The 18,553-nt window shown below is 37.9% G+C and overlaps 3 protein-coding genes across 3 annotated transcripts; all 3 read right to left on the minus strand.

Moving 5' to 3' along the window:
• Positions 1–1,437: 1,437 nt before the first annotated feature.
• On the minus strand, positions 1,438–6,740 carry LOC129754277 (cytochrome P450 4d1-like). The gene is made up of 5 exons (XM_055750242.1): positions 6,339–6,740; positions 2,713–3,099; positions 2,579–2,648; positions 1,963–2,516; positions 1,438–1,899 (listed from the first exon to the last, which is right to left on the minus strand). The coding sequence occupies exons 1-5, from the start codon at positions 6,499–6,501 to the stop codon at positions 1,547–1,549; spliced, it is 1,527 nt and encodes a 508-aa protein (XP_055606217.1). The 5' UTR covers positions 6,502–6,740; the 3' UTR covers positions 1,438–1,546.
• On the minus strand, positions 4,204–4,783 carry LOC129754278 (uncharacterized). The gene is made up of 3 exons (XM_055750243.1): positions 4,718–4,783; positions 4,447–4,651; positions 4,204–4,383 (listed from the first exon to the last, which is right to left on the minus strand). The coding sequence occupies exons 1-3, from the start codon at positions 4,757–4,759 to the stop codon at positions 4,256–4,258; spliced, it is 375 nt and encodes a 124-aa protein (XP_055606218.1). The 5' UTR covers positions 4,760–4,783; the 3' UTR covers positions 4,204–4,255.
• A 1,250-nt stretch (positions 6,741–7,990) lies between the features above and the next one.
• Positions 7,991–17,828, minus strand: LOC129754775 (cytochrome P450 4d1-like). Its single transcript, XM_055751011.1, has 5 exons — positions 17,610–17,828; positions 17,444–17,550; positions 8,748–9,392; positions 8,264–8,690; positions 7,991–8,200 (listed from the first exon to the last, which is right to left on the minus strand). The coding sequence occupies exons 1-5, from the start codon at positions 17,770–17,772 to the stop codon at positions 8,043–8,045; spliced, it is 1,500 nt and encodes a 499-aa protein (XP_055606986.1). The 5' UTR covers positions 17,773–17,828; the 3' UTR covers positions 7,991–8,042.
• Between the last annotated feature and the right edge of the window lie 725 nt (positions 17,829–18,553).

Below are 18,553 nucleotides of genomic sequence, written 5' to 3' on the forward strand. Positions count from 1 at the left end.
TCATTTTTGTCATTTTTGTCATTTTTGTCATTTTGGTCATTTTTGTCATTTTTGTCATTTTTGTCATTTTTGTCATTTTTGTCATTTTTGTCATTTTTGTCATTTTTGTCATTTTTGTCATTTTTGTCATTTTTGTCATTTTTGTCATTTTTGTCATTTTTGTCATTTTTGTCATTTTTGTCATTTTTGTCATTTTTGTAATTTTTGTAATTTTTGTAATTTTTGTAATTTTTGTAATTTTTGTAATTTTTGTCATTTTTGTAATTTTTGTCATTTTTGTCATTTTTGTCATTTTTGTCATTTTTGTCATTTTTGTCATTTTTGTCATTTTTGTCATTTTTGTCATTTTTGTCATTTTTGTCATTTTTGTCATTTTTGTCATTTTTGTCATTTTTGTCATTTTTGTCATTTTTGTCATTTTTGTCATTTTTGTCATTTTTGTCATTTTTGTCATTTTTGTCATTTTTGTCATTTTTGTCATTTTTGTCATTTTTGTCATTTTTGTCATTTTTGTCATTTTTGTCATTTTTGTCATTTTTGTCATTTTTGTCATTTTTGTCATTTTTGTCATTTTTGTCATTTTTGTCATTTTTGTCATTTTTGTCATTTTTGTCATTTTTGTCATTTTTGTCATTTTTGTCATTTTTGTCATTTTTGTCATTTTTGTCATTTTTGTCATTTTTGTCATTTTTGTCATTTTTGTCATTTTTGTCATTTTTGTCATTTTTGTCATTTTTGTCATTTTTGTCATTTTTGTCATTTTTGTCATTTTGGTCATTTTTGTCATTTTTGTCATTTTTGTCATTTTTGTCATTTTTGTCTTTTTTGTCATTTTTGTCATTTTTGTCATTTTTGTCATTTTTGTCATTTTTGTCATTTTTGTCATTTTTGTCATTTTTGTCATTTTTGTCATTTTTGTCATTTTTGTCATTTTTGTCATTTTTGTCATTTTTGTCATTTTTGTCATTTTTGTCATTTTTGTCATTTTTGTCATTTTTGTCATTTTTGTCATTTTTGTCATTTTTGTCATTTTTGTCATTTTTGTCATTTTTGTCATTTTTGTCATTTTTGTCATTTTTGTCATTTTTGTCATTTTTGTCATTTTTGTCATTTTTGTCATTTTTGTCATTTTTGTCATTTTTGTCATTTTTGTCATTTTTGTCATTTTTGTCATTTTTGTCATTTTTGTCATTTTTGTCATTTTTGTCATTTTTGTCATTTTTGTCATTTTTGACATTTTTGTCATTTTTGTCATTTTTGACATTTCTGTCATTTTGGCATTTTTGTTATTTTTTCCCTTACTTAGTTTGTAGACTTGAGTTCAGATTATTAAGGCGTTTTGCCAATTATGCTTGATTCCTAACTGTCGAAGTGGTTGAAAAGATAGAGTATTATTTACAGTATTTTCAAACTTCTTTTATTTACTTCTTTAAAAAATGCTGTTACCAAAACTTTATAAACATATGTACACATGAACCTCGAAATTATGTGAAAAATAATCTTGCATTATCAGAAGTATTGTGTTTCAATTGTTCATCAAGCTCCACTACATCCTTTTGCGTAACCTCACCGGAACACCGCCTTCATCCCTCAAAATCAACTCCGCGACAAACCGCCCCGTTTTGGCAGCACGTGCCGCCCCAACCGGAAGCACTTCGTAATGACGCAAAGTTTTACTGACCAAACTCTTGATCTCAGCCACAGCGAACTTCTGTCCAACACAATTCCTAGGACCAGCACTGAACGGAACATACCGATAGGGATTGGCCTTCTCCGCAGAAGTTTCCGTTGCAAAACGCTCCGGCCAAAACTCATTTGGCCGCTCGAAATAGTCCGCATCACGACCCATGTAGAACGGCACCACCACCAAGTTACATCCGGCCGGGATTGTAATGTCCTCTGCAATGAGAAATGGATTGTTTCAGTTCTGTTCAACTTCAAAATACTTTAATGTCTAATTACTTCCTACAATCATATCTTCCTTTAGGTTTCTGGCATAAGCTGGAACCGATGGGTAAAGTCGAAGTGTTTCCTTAATGACCAAATCCAGATAGTTGAGGTCGTTCAACACCTGCAAGGTCACCGGTCTACTGACGTCATTTCCAATTACGGTCAAAATTTCTTCGTAAACCTTTGCCTGAACCTTCGGATTTTCTGCCAGGCAGCGGAACAAGAAGCTTATGGCCGATGTTGTGGTATCGTGACCTTCGAACATAAAAGTGTCAACTTCTTCTCGAATTTCCAGATCTTCCAGAGGTTTGCCATCAACAGTTGTGGCCAGCAGCATGTCCAGGAAGGCTACCTTCTTACGAATTCCGATATCGTTGTCGTTTTCATCGATTTTCCATCCACTAGTCGCTCCCAGCTCTCGTCTTCGAGATTTGATAACGCTGTCCGTATACCCATGTAGAACCTTCAATGCTTGTTCTTGTACTCCACGATAAGGCATCAAATTGAAGGTAAAATTCATTCGGGCCAAAATCTTGAAAGTTCGCTGGTGGACAATGTACGACATGCTGGAATAAGATAGTGAAAGTGATTACAAAATATTTTCAATATTTGATTCTAACATTCGTACTCTTTAACGGCTCGCACATACTCGGATTCTGCATCTTCTTGTGCGTTGACTTTAGTTCCCATTGCAGATTCTGAAGTTAAATGAAAATTTCAAACTTTATTCTAACTATTTTTTTATTCAATATTCCAAATTACCACAGATAACATCAAGCGCACAAAGCGTTACCAACGGATAGATATCGAAGGCTTCTTCACTAACAGCGTGCGGCCTAAGTTTCTCCACAAATACGCTACTCTGCCGATCGAAGATCTCAACAAATTGTTCCAGAATTTTGAAATGAAACGTAGGGGTGATGATCTTTCGACGGGAGTGCCATTTCCTACCGGTACTCGTCAACAACCCATTGGCCAACCAGGGCCGCAAGAAGTCGTACTCGTTCGATTTGTCCAGAAACTTCTGGCTGCTCAGCACTGCCTCTGCCACCCTGGCATCTTTGCTTACCACCATCAGGTCCGGACCCATCCAAACGCGGAAGGTTTTCCCATGGGCTGCGAAATTTTCACCGACCGACTCCAGGAACTCTGGAAATACAAAATTAAAAAGAAAAATTGTCACTGACTTGAAAATTGGACTATTTCCAGCTTTCTGGGGTATTAAACCACGTGGTGCGTGAGCTCTCACGGTCAGCCTCAGCTTCTGTTGGCTTAACTGGATTCGTGCCCCTTTTGGAGATTCTTGGCAATGAAAATTTCCGTTTCCGCGTATAGCTGTCTACAAACAGGCGGACAAACTCAAATCGTTCCCGCATTTTCCTCCCACTTTTCGTGAAGAATCTGGTGTTCTGAATCTTGACAACTCGCCTTGAACCTAAGGATAGTCTCACTGAATCTCTCGTCAAGAGGTTGGATTGAGGATAGATTATGAACCTCAGATGTACGAATCCTCGGGGGGGAATTAAGGGTAATAAGGAGGAATTTGTTCTGGACTCGTTGGAGCTCAATGTGGTGTGGTTTAGCGCAGCACTCCCAACCCGGCATACCGTATTCGATAACGGAAAGTACTACCTGTGACCTACATGAGACCACTCCACTGATGTGTGATTCATGTCGATTATACATTCCTCATCCGGGATTTCACGGAGAAAAAAGTATAGTTTTTTCAACGATATTCCACTTGCTTTCTATCATATTTCTGATTGATTCTCGGCTAACTATGTATAATTATTAATTATTAAACTATAAATATAATAGGCTGTTTGGTTGTGTTCATGCATTCATTCATAGATAAAATAAATTCAACTACCCCTGTATTGTTGATTTTTTGCATTCTACTATAAATGTGATAGAAAAAAATACATTTGTGTGATTGAAATTACGCAATTAACCATTAATATGATAGATTCCACTATTACTAAATGCTTTATTTTTTGCATGCAACTATAGATACGATGGATTCAATTACATGTGTATAGTTTATTTTTTGCGTTCAACTGTAAATATAATTTAGCCAATAATACAGGTGTGATAGATTTTGCAATGTGATAAGTTGAATTTTTTTAAAATCTTTTTATTTATTTTTATTTAAATTTAGTATTTTAGATTTTCATAATTTCACAATAAATACAATAACATCACATTCTAGTAAAAAACCGAAGCCACTAGCGATGAAAGTTTTTCTGCTGGGTGCTGATGCTGATGATGCCGATGGAATTCACTCCATTCAAATGGGCACGCACTTTCACAAATCGCCAACAGTCCCGCCAGCTGGTGTGCTCGTTAAAATCCGTTTTTGGAGTGTTTCTTCTGGGCAACTTCTCATTTTTTTCGGTATCCGTCGGGAATTTTTCTTCTTCAATTCTTTCGACACTAGAGCAGAAAAAAAACGAATTGTAAATCGCTTTATAACAATTTTAATGAATTCTTACTTACAAACAATTTCTCGTCTTTGTTGCTTGTGAGCCCAGCTTGATCCCCCAAATGGTGCTAGCTGGCAAATTCCGCCGGAACATGGTGTTTTACAACTGGTACTGCCGCTGCTGTTGGAAAGGATGGTGTGGCAGTCCAAAGGGTTCTTCGACGGTGTTCTTACCAATCTGGTATTGCCAGAGATCCGTCGCCAGTTCATGCTGATAATCTAGAAGGGTAAAAAGATTTACAATCGATTAAATTATGTAAAACTTAAATAAAATTTTCATTTTACCTTCCGCGTTTCGCTGTTTATTTTTTCTTTTTTTCCGCGCATGAATGATGAACACCACACGCTTGCGTACTGGAACCCAAATTTACGTTTAAATAAGGATTATTGAAAAAATCAACTGTTCAAATGACTAGTTCAAAAACACTTGAAATTAAAATCAAATACTATTGTATAGTTGACATGATCAGTTGAAATCATTGAATCAACAGTCGGCTTTTTTCTCCGTGTTGTTCTCGGGACTGTGAGTGTACACACAAAACTTTCGAGGCTCCACTTAGCAAAATTTAGTTGTTACTTTCGATTAGCAAAAAGGATTATTTTACTAATGTGATAGCAAAAAGCAAATTTTGCTTCTTTTTAGTAATTAAAAAGGCAATTTTACTTGATATTAGAAAAACGAAGGTTTTCTAGCCGCTTTGTTTATAGACAGCAGCCGCCGCCAGTTGGGGGAAAAATAATAAACTGACGCGATAAGGTGCGGTTCTGAAAGCGCGATGCTAGTGGTCCTAGCGGTGGCAAAATGATAGCCAGATCAATTCCGGATGCGTACAGGTAAGGGCCGATCAAGTAGTGTACAGATTTTCCGATATTCGAATTGTAAAATTGTTTGTTTTTTTTTTCAACCAGGTTTCAATTTCCGACAAGATTGACGGGTTTTTTACAACAGTTCGGAAGTGGACAACTGGAGTTTCAACGCACTGCATCAGGCACAATCATCGATGCATGAATGACGATCGGTCGCTTGAGGTTTCATTAGCCGGAAGGTGCGTTTCAGGATCCAAACATTTTATGAAAAGTGTTAGTGAAAGGTGTTTTGAAAAATATAAATAAATTCAAAGTGATGTTATCCGAGCAATCTTTTAAATAATCGAATATTCCCTCGAAATTTGCAGATAAAAACATAAAAAATTGAAATTTCAGATTCGGCAGGATTTTTTTCACTGGTTTTTGCTAAAATTTTAGTAAAACATGCCGGCGGCTTATTTTTCTCTAATTTGCTAAAATTTGAGCAGAAAAAAATTGCTAAATTGATTGCTAAATTTCTAGCTGGTCAAATTTGAGCAAAATTTTGCTAAATTTCGGCCTCGAAAGTTTTGTGTGTAGGAAAAGTATTACTTGAGTTTTTGTAGCATTAATACATATCTTCCAGCTAGTGAAGTACTCTGTGAGGACATCCAAGCTTCGCTGTAGCTTATTTTTAAGCGCTCGTATTAGCCTGCCATTATGGATGACTGCGGTATCATCAGCAAACAACGACAAAGATCCGTTTTCAGGTAGTTGGGGTATATCCGAAGTAAACATATTAAAAGAAGTGGGCCTAATATGCTTCCCTGTGGGACACCAGCTGGAATATCTTGAGCCTCGGAGAAACTTCCGTTCAGTGAAACTCGAAATGGCCTCCCCGACAGATAACTTTTATTGATTTTTACCAAGTAGTTAGTAATATTATATTGATGAAGTTCATATATTAATGCATCTGCCACACATTGTCAAAAGCTTTTTCTACATCGAGTAATGCCATAGCAGATGTTTTGGATACTGTCTTGTTTCTTTTAAGGATGTTCACGACTCGAGTTATATAGGCGTCTATTTGCTAAAGATTCTTAAAAGCCGTTGCACTAACCATGTGGAGTTTTGTTGACATATTCCAACGCATTTCCAATCACGGGGAGAGCCGGATAACCAGGAATTTTAGCACCGTACTTCAAAAGATGACCGAAACGCTGGTAGATCCAAAATGCGACTCCAATCGAAGCTGCCACCAACGACAGAACCCAAAGTGCCATTTCTCTCGATTCAATTAGGCCACATTCACTAAACAAACATCACATTAAACACACGATTCCTCAAACAACTGAATCCAGATTCAAATGCGAATTTTTCAACGTCCGCCACGACTTAATCAACGGGTTCAGATAATTCCCCCCGTGTATGATTCTTATCATCAAAACTTATCGAAAATAGAACTTTTTTCTGTTTTCAAACCAAAAAATTCCTGCTGATAATTCGATTCGATTTGAACCGGGCTACGTTAACGCGAGGATTGGCGCATAAAATGCGAAGTCACAGGCTTATTCCCCCCTGGGAGATAGCAGGAGTTCAGTCGAGAACTGGCTATGTTTTTTTTTTAGTTTTTCTATTCTGGTAACATGATAATGACCTGAAAACAACAACTGGCTAATAAACAAATCATGTATTCAGACAGTGATTAAAGAGTAAAAGTTTGTTATGATCGGTCAGGATCGAAAGCAAATAAATATTAAAGATGCTGTTTTTTTTTTAAGTCCTGCCTTCCTGTTTTCCTTTCTTTCTGTCCTTTTTTTGTCTTACTGATTTCTGTATATCTGTCTTTTCGTCTTTCTGTTTTTCCGTCATTCCGTCTTCCATTTAATTTCTGTCTTTCTGTCTTTCTGTCTTTCTGTCTTTCTGTCTTTCTGTCTTTCTGTCTTTCTGTCTTTCTGTCTTTCTGTCTTTCTGTCTTTCTGTCTGTTTTCGAATTTTGCTAATGAAATATTAAATTTGAATTGTCCCAACAGTTCATCAATATGCCTATTTTTTTTAAATATTTCACTGCCCTGATTCTTTCCTTTGGGGATAATTATTACGATTTTTAAGTCATTATAAATTGATTTCCAAGTCCTGATTTTTTTTAATGAAAATTTTGATAAATGTGTTCATAGACCTAAGATTTTGAACAATTTGAATATTAAGAAATAAAAATCAAATGTCTTCAATCGTTCTTAAGTTGGAGTTATTTAATCATTTTTAGAACTATGAATTCAAAATTCTTGTTCTCATTTCTGAAATTAGGTTTAAAATTTACGATCTTAGAATGGCAAAATTTGGATTTTAAGAATTTTACTTTGAAATACCCTTTCCAATTCCAATTCACACATTTCAATTTTGAGATCCTGATTCATAATTTTAGAGATCTTCATTTCAATACCCACGTTTTAGAGACCAAATTCAATGTTCCGAATGTTGCGTCGATGTAACTAATTAATTAATTCCGAGAGCCAAGTTCCTGGATTATAATTTTTGATCTCGTATATTGAATTTATTATTCGTAATTTTTCATTCCAAATTGTGAAATCGCAAACCAAGTTCTGAATACCAAAATCTAAACTAAATATTTTCTATTCAAAAACCATTTTTTTTTAATTTGAGATCGTTTCATCTTATCATTTTCACCTAGAAATTAAAAATAATCTACGCTTACAAAATCAATTCACATGGGATAATGTTTTATCTAAAACACATTTTTATTGATTTTTATAAAATTTACTTTTAGAGATTATTGTGAAAGAATCACGGACATATTTCTACATTATCGAGGTAGAAACCTAACTGGCATTCCATCGACTGGCTTCAGGATAAGTTCGGCTTTGAGCCGTGGCTCAAAATCGGGATCTTCCAGCTCTGCGCGACAAAACGTGAGCACATAAATCAGCAGCACCTTTATTTTGTTCATGGCGAACTTTTGACCTAGAAAATTTTAAATTTGAAAATAATTTGTTTTTTTCTTTTAGATTTGTTTTATAAAATTACCTATACAATTCCGACTTCCCGCGCTGAATGGAATATACGTATAAGGATTCCTCTTCTCGGCATCCGTTTCCATGCTGAAACGTTCCGGAATGAATCTCGTCGGTTGTGGGAAGTATTTCGGGTTTCGCTGCATGAAGATAACTCCAAGTGATATGATCGTTCCCTTGGGATAGGTTACTCCGGCCACTTCCTGATCGGCATCGATCGTTCGGGACATAAACGGAACGGTGGGATAGATCCGGAGCGCTTCCTTGATCGCCAGGTCCATGTACTTCAGTTCGTTGAGCATTGCAGTAGTAAGTGGTGGAATGGATTTGGAGCTTCCAATTACTGAAACAATTTCGTCATAGACTTTCTTCTGAATCTCGGGATGTTTTGCCAGTAAAAATACTATGAACGTCAAGGCACTGGAAGTGGTGTCGTGACCCTGGAAAATCGAATTTTGAATTTGATTTCTCGAAACAAAACACTTAAAAAAACTTACAGCAAACATAAAAGTGTTGACCTGTGCCCGGATTTCTTCGTTCGTCAACCTTCGTCCTTCAACTTCCAGCTGCAGCAATTTGTCCAACAGAGGGATGCGCTTCTTCATCTCATTTTCATTCTCATCTACTTCTTCAATTACTCCATCCACCAGTTCAGCACGACGCTTCAGAATAATGCCCATCGTGAAGTCATCGCTAACCTTCAACATCTCCTGGTATGGCTTGTAGTGCTTGGTCCACCGGAAGGTCCACTCGGCATACCCCATAAAGTTGGTCATCCTCCAAAACGTGATATGACTCAATCCAGCAACTGCCCTCACATACTCTGAATCATTCTGCTGAACCCCGATCCTAACCCCCATAGCCGTTTCCAGCAGAACATCCAGCGCATAAAGTTTCATCGCAGGGAAAATATCCACCGGACGGCCGCCGCTGGCCAACAGTTTCTGGACCAGTACCATGGCCTGGTCCTGCATCGTGGGGATGAAGGTTTCCAAGATTTTGAAATGGAACGCCGGTGTCAGTGCCCTCCGGTTGACGAACCAACTCTGGCCGTGGTCTAGCAGGATTCCATTGCCGAGCCATTCCTGCAGAACGTCGTAGTCGTTCGATTTTCGGTTGAAGTTGGCATCGGTGGCGATTTTCTGGAAGAAGACACAAACCAGTTCGGTTAGTAATCTTTTTTAAATCACCCCAACAACATTTTCAGAACTTCCCTTACAATTTTTTCAGCTGCTATTGGTAGGTAACACCACGAAGCTGTTTCATTTTATTTAAATAACATCCATTCCAAGAAAATTTTCGATCCTACGGAGATGTAGCGTTCTACAAATATAATTATCCCCCCAGGAAAACGATGATTCCCAGATTTATCGTTCTGTGCAGAACCCGAACGGCTCTCCAAGTACCTTCTACCATGAGTTCCAACCGAAAACTGTAGCTTAGCCTGATAGTCTAATTATAAGCAACAGGGAGAAACAGTTTCCCGACTCTCTACCGAGGAATTACTTCAGATTTGAAGGCAAATATAGATTGAAGACCAATAGAAACAGGACCTGGCTCAGGATCAGGATCGAGATCAAAATCTTGATAAGAATCAGGATCCGGATCAATATCAAGATCTGGATCAGAATCAAAAAACGTTATTAAGATCCGGATCGGAATCAGGATTGTGATCAAGATCATGTTAGGTCAGTATCTCTATGAAAAAAACGGACGAACGGTAGACATTGTGCAACTCGAGACCCCATACACCCAACCTTCGGGTAGTGGCCATATCACCTCTTACCTGCAACTCCGATTCTCAACCTCTCCGTGGTGCTGGCTGGGGTGCGAGCAACCTTAGCGAAGATCGGGTACCCAACCCCGGTGGATGCTTTGGTCGCATGCTAACTGAGTTAGGGGGCTCCGTACGCGTCTATTCTCCATGTCAGTAGCCGCGTGCAGAGTGCAACAACGTCCTGGTGATGTTCGAGATCTAAAACAGCAACATCACGACGGTCCTCTTGCGAGAAAGTGAGGATAACTGCGGGCTTTGCAAGACCGTGACTACAAAAAAACACAAGCAACGAGCAACAAATTTCGGATGGAAATCGGCGAAGACCCATGCGACGAAACGGGACCAGCGATTGGAAACTTGGAACCCTGAACTGCCGATGTCTAAATTTCATTGGCAGTACTCACGTGCACTCCAACAAATGAAAGAGCCGCAAACTCGACTACAGGACTAGCGCTGCAGGAGGTATATTGGAAAACCTCCACAGTACGTGCGTTCCGAGATGGTCATATCATTCACCAGAGCTTCGGCAACACACACGAGCTTTGAACATTTTCATAGTTATGGGGAAGATGAAGTAGTGCGTGATCGGGTGGTAGCCGATTGACCCACAAATGTGCCGGTTGAGAATCAAGAGTCGGTTCTTCAACATCAGCATCACCAACGGGCACAGCCCAGCCTCACCACAGAAGTATCGGTGACGACCAAGACAAATTCTATGTGCAGCTGAAACATTAATACGTTAATCTCAAGATCGTCATCGAGGATATTATCGCTCAGGTCAACCAGGAGGAGGAATGCTAACCGACTATTGGAAGAATCAGTGCGCACCAGCTGACCAACGAAAACGGCCTCGGACTTATCTATTGCGATGCGCCCAAAACTCTCCGTAGTAAACAACATTCGAAACCGAGACGAAAGCCTCGGTTAAATTTCGCACGTCTGCAGCAACCTAAGGTCGCAGCATACTGCCAGAAGAGGGCGAGCTTGACTCTCGAGGACGAGCCATCAACAGCGTTGCGGAGAACGTCATCGGGCATGTGGAACGAACTCGACGGAACGACAGGTTCGACGATTGAGTTTAAGAGAGTGATGAACGAAAAGATCGAATCCCGCAAAAGCTTCGTGCCGCAAGCCGAAATGTGCCGGGGTAAGGACGGAGGCATCCTGACGGACAATCGTGAGGTGATCAAAAGGTGGAAGCAGCACTTCGATGAACATCTGAACGGCGCACATGCAGGAGATCAAGACGGTGGGGGAAGGTACATCGCCGGCGTAGCCAACGACGTAGAGGAGCCACTCCCAACGATGAGTGAAGTTAAGGAAGCCATTCGCCAGCTGAATAGAAACAAGTCGGCTGGGAAGGATGGCATCGCAGCTGAACTCATCAAAATGGGCCCGGACAGGTTGGCCGATTGCCTACATCGGTTGATAATCCGGATCTGGGACATAGAACAGCTACCGGAGGAGTGGAAGGAGGGGGTAATATGCCCCATCTACAAGAAGGGCGACAAATTGGACTGTGAGAACTACCGAGCGATCACTGTCCTCAATGCCGCCTACAAAGTGTTGTCCCGAATCATACTCCGCCGCCTAACGCCACAAGCAAACAGATTCGTGGGAAGTCATCAAGCCGGCTTCATGGAGGGACGGTCTACGACGGACCAGATATTCACACTACGGCAAATCCTCCAAACGCACCATCTATTCATCGACTTCAAAGCCGCATACGACACGATCGACCGTAACGAGCTATGGAAAACCATGGACGACAACGGCTTTTCCGCGAAGCTGATCAGACTGATCAAGGCGACGATGGATGGAACGCAGTGCTGTGTGCGGATTTCGGGTGAGTTGTCGAGTTCGTGGCGCTAGAAGGTGTTATTCGACGAGCGGTGGGTGAAATGCGGGGCACGATTTTCAACAGATCCAGTCAACTTATCTGCTTTGCCGATGACATTGATATAGTCGGCAGATCATCTGCGGCGGTGGAAGACATTTACCGCAAACTGAAACGCGAAGCAGGAAAAATTGGGTTGATGATTAATATGTCCGAGACCGACCGAGCCCGCTTGTCCAGTAATAACAAGGTCACGATCGACGGCGACGAGCTGGAGATAGTCGAAGACTTTGTCTATCTCGGCTCACTGGTGACCGCAGACAATGACACCAGCCGTGAGATCCGGAGGCGAATCATCAGCGGAAGTCGTGCCTACTATGGACTCCACAAGCAACTGCGATCGAGAAGACTTAGCCCTCGTACGAAGTGTAACCTGTATATGACGCTCATTAGACCGGTTGTTCTCTACGGGCACAAGACATGAATATTGCTCGAGAAGGACCTGCGTACACTCGGAGTATTCGAGCGACGAGTGTTAAGAACCGTCTTTGGCGGCGTACAGGAGAACGGAGTGTGGAGGCGAAGGATGAACCACGAGCTCGCGCGACTCTACGGCGAACCCAGTATCCAGAAGGTGGAGAAGGCTGGACAGATACGCTGGGCAGGACATGTTGCGAGAGTGCCGGACGACTGTCCTGCAAAAAAGGTGTTCGCTACGAATCCGGTTGGAGCGAGAAATTGAAGCGGGAAATTGAAGAACGGTTGCCATGGGCCGAGTGAATTGGAGTATATAAATAAATAAATAATGTCAATATTTAAGGAATCGCATAAAAAAAAAAGAATCTTGGAAAATATATGAAGATAAAGAAACATCGTGTACTTCAAGTGATTCCAAAAACAATTTTAAAATCCAACTACAGAATCTTAAAACATCTCAGAGGTTGAGATATGTTTAAAGCTTATTCACTTATTCGAAATTTCACCTTGGAAGAAGAAATTTGTACCACGTGTCTATCAATTGAATTAAAATTACAACTTATGAAAATATTAAAGGTTTTTTAATGCAGTGTGAAACGTAAATACAGGATTTAAAATTTTTGCTCAAGTGTTTTTTATCATAACCGATTCTGTTTTCACATATTCCAAATTTTATCTACATGTAACATTTCAACTCTGAATAGCTTCACAAAAATAATTCTTCTTCATTCTTATATCACAATTTTTAAGATGAAGGGCATGATAATGATTGTTTCGTATGATTTATAGATTTATAGTCGTCAACATTTTCAAAGTTGAAATAAAAATGTATTTTTTTATTTCTTGCTGTGGCTGTGTTTAAAAAAATGTTTCTCGATATTTTTAAATTATTATTTTGATATCTAAAATTTTATTTTCTATGTTCTAAATCTCCTCGAAAACTTTTATTTATAAATTCTCGACCATTTATAATCTTTTTTTTCTCAACTACCTAAATGTAAGTATTTTTAAACTTTTTGATTTGATTCATAATTTGTGTTAATATACATATCTGGCCGAGTTTTGAATATTCAACACCACTACTTTATTATGTATCCTTATCTGATCCTGATCTTAAAGTAGAAAAATTTCATAAACTGGAGCTTTTGGTGTCAACTTGGCGTTTTTGGAATGTCTTGGGAGTTTTTTTAGATTGATTTGCCTGCACCTTCACCTTGACATGTACGAATGATCAATTAACTCTTTTGCATTGTCTATTCGTTAAATTTATTTTTAGAATATTATTCAAAGGTATAAATTTTAACATACAGGGTGGACTTGATTCTACGTAGACTCGATTATCCGGTGCCTCGATTATCCGTGATTCGATTATCCGTGTATTTTGATTCGAATATTGATTCATTTTTTTCGTGATTATATTAAGATTGAAAATTAATTAGAAACCAATAATTTTGCTCTCGTTTTAAAGTGAATGTTATTGCAACCAAATAAAAAAAAAGGTGTTTCAACAATTTTTTATGTTTACGCTTGAAGTTCAATATTTTCCACGGAAATTCCACAACTCGTATTGTTTCTATATTAGCAAACAGTTTTGCCCTGTCCAAGTCATAAATAATGGTTTCAAAACCATTCAACGCCGAGTAATAGGAATTAATCTCATCGCTTTTCATATAATATCGATTCGTGGATCCACATTTGACGAAGAAATCACTAACTTCGGAAATGTATTATCGCCATCATAGAATAAAGGATCAATAAGGCTGGAACAAATATCAATTTCTTGTTTTGTAACCCCCCCCCCCCCCCTCCCCTTCGAAATTTCCAAAAAACCCGAACGGGGGAATAAATAAAAGTTGAAGAATTTTATGTAAATTTTGAAAAAAAATTCAAATATCCGAAAGATTACAAGACTAAAATATAAATTGGGGAAGATGAGAGTCATTTCACCTCCAGAATTCTTGATTTTATTGAGTTTTTCGATAAAAAAAAATAACTTGATTCATAGGTTTTGTGCAATGATATAGTATGCAATTTTGTTGAATACAAGCTTTCGTGCAATTTATTCTATTTTTTGTTTTTCGCGTTATTTTTTATTATCCCCTCCCCTCGCGATGTTCTAACTCCGAGTGACAAAATAAGGATTTGAAATTTGTTCCGGCCTAATGAGATTCAAATCACTCACAATTTCTTCATCATTCATCACATCAATTTGAACGTCTGCTTCTTGAACGATGTTACTTCGAAACCTGTTTCTCAGAATGGCAATATCCATGATAATTTATGAATAACTCAATCAGTTGAATCAAAAGTTACGCGAGGTACAGTATTTTTGACTTGAACTGAGAAATGCGAGTTGTATAGAATTTTGGAAGGATCATGGGAACAATATGTTTTCACTCCACGAATCAGTCTATGAATTTCCGGCAACAGTTATAACGAAAATGAAAAATATAACAATTTTTTTATTTATGTTTTTAATCACAATCTCATGTTTTTAATCAAAATTATCAAAATTGATTAACTAGAAAATATTATTTTCATTTGCAAACAGTCGTCCAAAATCCTATAGAAATCGAATTTCATCTATTAAACAAGGCTTAATCTTTGACCCAACCGATACAACTTTTAAAAATTTCAACACATGGTTATAGACCCGAATAACCCTAACCACCCGGGTTAGGTCTCAAATAAATTATAATAATAATAATAATGACACATGGTTGTTTTATCGTTTATGCTCGTTAAGTCACTTTAAAAATTTCAACAATGGGCGTTGCGTGATTTGTAAGATATTTTAGTTCGAATGCTAAAAATTCGATTTTCGTAGAATTGCTGTATCTCAAGTTGCGAATAGAGAACTAATTTTATAATGCTTGCTTACATACACACGCACAGCATTGACCGAATATATCCTCGCTGGCTGTCTGTAATTGGGTGGTAGTTGTTTCTATCCTCCTATGGGATATGGCATGTGTTATATCTGATTTTTTTAAGACAAATATAATCCGGTTGTGCTGGGAGGACAATGCTAGCAGGAACAGAGCTTGTTAACGCCAGGCTGGCATAGAATCCTGTGCCCAGGAAATCATGATTGGAGTAGAGTCTGATCTGTGGGTGTAATTGCTTAAAACATTTATTTCTGAAACGGTTGAATGAAAAAAAAAATTCTAGCCACATCCTCACCACAGTAGTAGATGAATCAATGCGCTATCCAAAAAATGCATTTTTATCTAAATCAAACTATACTGATTTCTCGAAAAAATTAACCTTTGAGAAAGAGTAGTGTATTCGAAAAAGAATGCAACACAAAAAAATTTGTGAATAATTTTTGAATGCTTGGATGAAATTGATGAAACTTTCAGCGAAGTCATCTGGTAATGTAATGTTAACATATGTATACACATTTTTGTGATGTTCTGTCAAGTGGTTATTTGCTTGTCCTCCTTGGGCTCAAAAACAACATATTTCACTTTTTATTACCCCACCACCGTTATTGCGTAATGGCACGATTCCAGATCCAACTTAAACACAGTATTTATTTTGTGGGAGCTATGGAAGTGCTTTGCAGAGAAAACGGTTGCATTCAAAGGCAGTCTTCTTTGAATTTTAGCAATTCATCGTGTCCATCGTTAAGAAAGACTGAGTAATTTGCAGTTTTCACAGATCGTTAGCCTCCTCGAGTACTAGACATCAAATTTTTAATTTTTTTTCACCTTTTTTATCTCCGGGAAATACAGGCGAGACTTGTTAACGAAATGTTTCTGATTGGAAACCTGCCAGGTGACCGCTAAAGAGTTCGTTTTGCTGTTCATTCCGAAATTTTTCAAAATATCTCCCCACAACAGTTCAAATATTTTGCGCACGATTTGAACACCGTATTTTGTTTATTTTACCGGTAGGCAGCTTTTCTATCTTTTAGAAATGAAGTCTGGCCAATTTATACGTCAGCTAGACGCAGTTAGAAAAATTTGACATTTTTATCACTTCCTCAATTCATTTTTTCGGATTGAGCTTGAAAACCCTCTCACATTCCTCTCACATTATGGATTCAATTTTCTTCCTTTTTATTAGAATTTTAGCTAACTACTGAGTCATCTAGGACTTTTTAAATGATTTACCTTGTGAACTTTGCTCGAAAAGATTATTTCCAGCTGTTTTTGGGTCTCCCACTGAGACTTTTCTGAATTTTTCTCGATTCTGCCCAAAAAAAATTGTCAATGAACTTCAGTTCTCACAAACCACTTGACAGATTGTCACCAATTTTTAACACGTACACATTACGTCACTAGGTAGCATCACTGAAAATTTCATCAATTTTCCTAGATACATTCAAAAGTAATTCACAAAACAAAGTGTTTCTTTTTTTTCGAATACACTCCTTACTCCGAGAAAGTGTAGTTAATTTTATGACTTTTTTGTGAGTTTCTGGTTTCTAGTTAAATTCTATCTTCAGGAGATATATAAGAAACGGAGACTGATGATATAAACAAGGTATAGCGCAAAACAAATCGGTATCCAAAAGTAGCCTCTACAATTTTTCACACAAATTTCTACTAAATTTTAAATAAAAGCTATATTTTTATATCCATCTTTGAAAAAGTGTTCGATTTATTATGTTTCAGTTACTTGAATATTATCAACGATAACATAAACAAATATAATGTGACCTAAAGGCATTAAACATATTTGCGCGATAAAAAAAACGTTTTAATTCCAATAATAAAATTTGACTTTCCGAGCATGGTCAATTACTTTTTACTATGTAGGCAGGTTGAATTAACGGCCTTTGCTTTTCATTGCTCAAGAACGCTTAGTAAATCAAGAACCGGTCATCTTGAGCGTTTTCCTCATTGCATTGCGCAACCGTTATGCCGTTTGCAGTACCGATGAAAGTGAACGTGCAGCTTTTCGACTCATTATGCACTATGCCTATCTGCTACTAGTTTACTATTAATGCATCCAAGGGTCGTCGTTGAAGGTGATTAACTGTTTTCACTTTGAATCAAATTTGTTTTACTAAATTATTGAAAACATTCTAACAAGATTTGTGAATCAAAAAAAAATCTCGCTGAAATTTGTTTTGAAAGAATAAGTTAACTTACCTCAATATCTTCAGGCGAAGCATGCATAATCCAAAATTTAGTGAAAAGATCAAATTTGGTGCGGGCTCCGTAGGTTGAGGTCCATATGAACATCTTTTCAAGCAACTCTGTTGACGTAATAGACACACATGTTAAGGAACTTTTTTTGATCACAACAAATCCTCACCGGTGGTGTCCAATCGGGCCACTTCGGGTGCATTTCCCAGCAGCGGAAGCCCTCTAGGGCCAGGAATTGGAGCGAATGCGGTCAGGAATTGGCGTCTCTGGATGTGGATCTTCCACCAGAACAACCCGAGCAGCACCGGGCACAACAGCAGCAGAGCCAACATTTCGAAATCCACTGAACGCGAAAAACCTATCGAACTGAGACGTAATCCACGACTGATCGTGGACTGGCCAAACCGTACCGAAGCAAATGTTCAGTTTAGTTGCAAGTTCTTCTGCAGAAGGGCGCCTGCTACACCACGGAGAGCCAGAAATGCAACCATGCATCTCTGTATATTGATTGTACCTCTATTCTGCATTATTCATGATCAATCATTTAAATTCAACTTGATAAGCAAACAGTCTAACCTTTGGCAAAGGGACCGTAGGATTTTTAAAAGAATTCAGTTCCTAGATCCAATTATTTTACTTAGATTTTTTATATGTGATTATTTCATGATTTGATGATAACGCACATTCAAATTACCCAAAAGGCAAATCAATTATTCTTCTATTTCAATGGCGACCGTCATTATATGTTCAATGCAACCTTTAAGTTATCATGCTGATCCAAGTGCTACGATGACGCACTATGTATAACCTTCCATCTCAAATTCTAAATTCATTCAGTTAAGCTCTAAATTATACATATGTATGACATGGATGGCAAAACTCCTCAGATCGGCTTGTCCAGTGTCCAGAGTGTAATTTTTATTCATCACAATTTTTATCAGAGATAAATCACACTGCAATCAAGAGTCAGATTATCAACACATAGAGCGAGCCATAGACTACACAAATGGCTTGTGCAAATTCGATGATTCCACGACGGTTGTTTGATTCTATGCTCGCCCACAAACGATAAAACCCATACTTTCTTCAGTTCCTCCTCGACTGTCTTCACTA

The sequence above is a fragment of the Uranotaenia lowii genome, chromosome 3 (assembly GCF_029784155.1).
Source record: "Uranotaenia lowii strain MFRU-FL chromosome 3, ASM2978415v1, whole genome shotgun sequence".
NCBI classification, from domain to species: Eukaryota; Metazoa; Arthropoda; class Insecta; order Diptera; family Culicidae; genus Uranotaenia; species Uranotaenia lowii.

What these genes read in the sequence shown, in the direction of transcription:
- LOC129754277 (XM_055750242.1), bottom strand. Translation starts at nt 6,501, where the DNA reads ATGGCACTTTGGGTTCTGTCGTTGGTGGCAGCTTCGATTGGAGTCGCA. An exon ending in TATGTGCGAGCCGTTAAAGA is followed by an intron (nt 2,517 to 2,578) that starts GTACGAATGTTA and finishes ATCTTATTCCAG; the next exon opens with CATGTCGTACATTGTCCACC. An exon ending in GGAAGATATGATTGTAGGAA is followed by an intron (nt 1,900 to 1,962) that starts GTAATTAGACAT and finishes TTCTCATTGCAG; the next exon opens with AGGACATTACAATCCCGGCC.
- LOC129754775 (XM_055751011.1), bottom strand. Translation starts at nt 17,772, where the DNA reads ATGTTGGCTCTGCTGCTGTTGTGCCCGGTGCTGCTCGGGTTGTTCTGG. An exon ending in CTTCGCCTGAAGATATTGAG is followed by an intron (nt 9,393 to 17,443) that starts GTAAGTTAACTT and finishes GTCTTCTTCCAG; the next exon opens with AAAATCGCCACCGATGCCAA. An exon ending in GGGAAGTCGGAATTGTATAG is followed by an intron (nt 8,201 to 8,263) that starts GTAATTTTATAA and finishes AAAATTTTCTAG; the next exon opens with GTCAAAAGTTCGCCATGAAC.
- LOC129754278 (XM_055750243.1), bottom strand. Translation starts at nt 4,759, where the DNA reads ATGCGCGGAAAAAAAGAAAAAATAAACAGCGAAACGCGGAAG. An exon ending in TAAACAGCGAAACGCGGAAG is followed by an intron (nt 4,652 to 4,717) that starts GTAAAATGAAAA and finishes TTACCCTTCTAG; the next exon opens with ATTATCAGCATGAACTGGCG. An exon ending in ACAAAGACGAGAAATTGTTT is followed by an intron (nt 4,384 to 4,446) that starts GTAAGTAAGAAT and finishes TTTCTGCTCTAG; the next exon opens with TGTCGAAAGAATTGAAGAAG.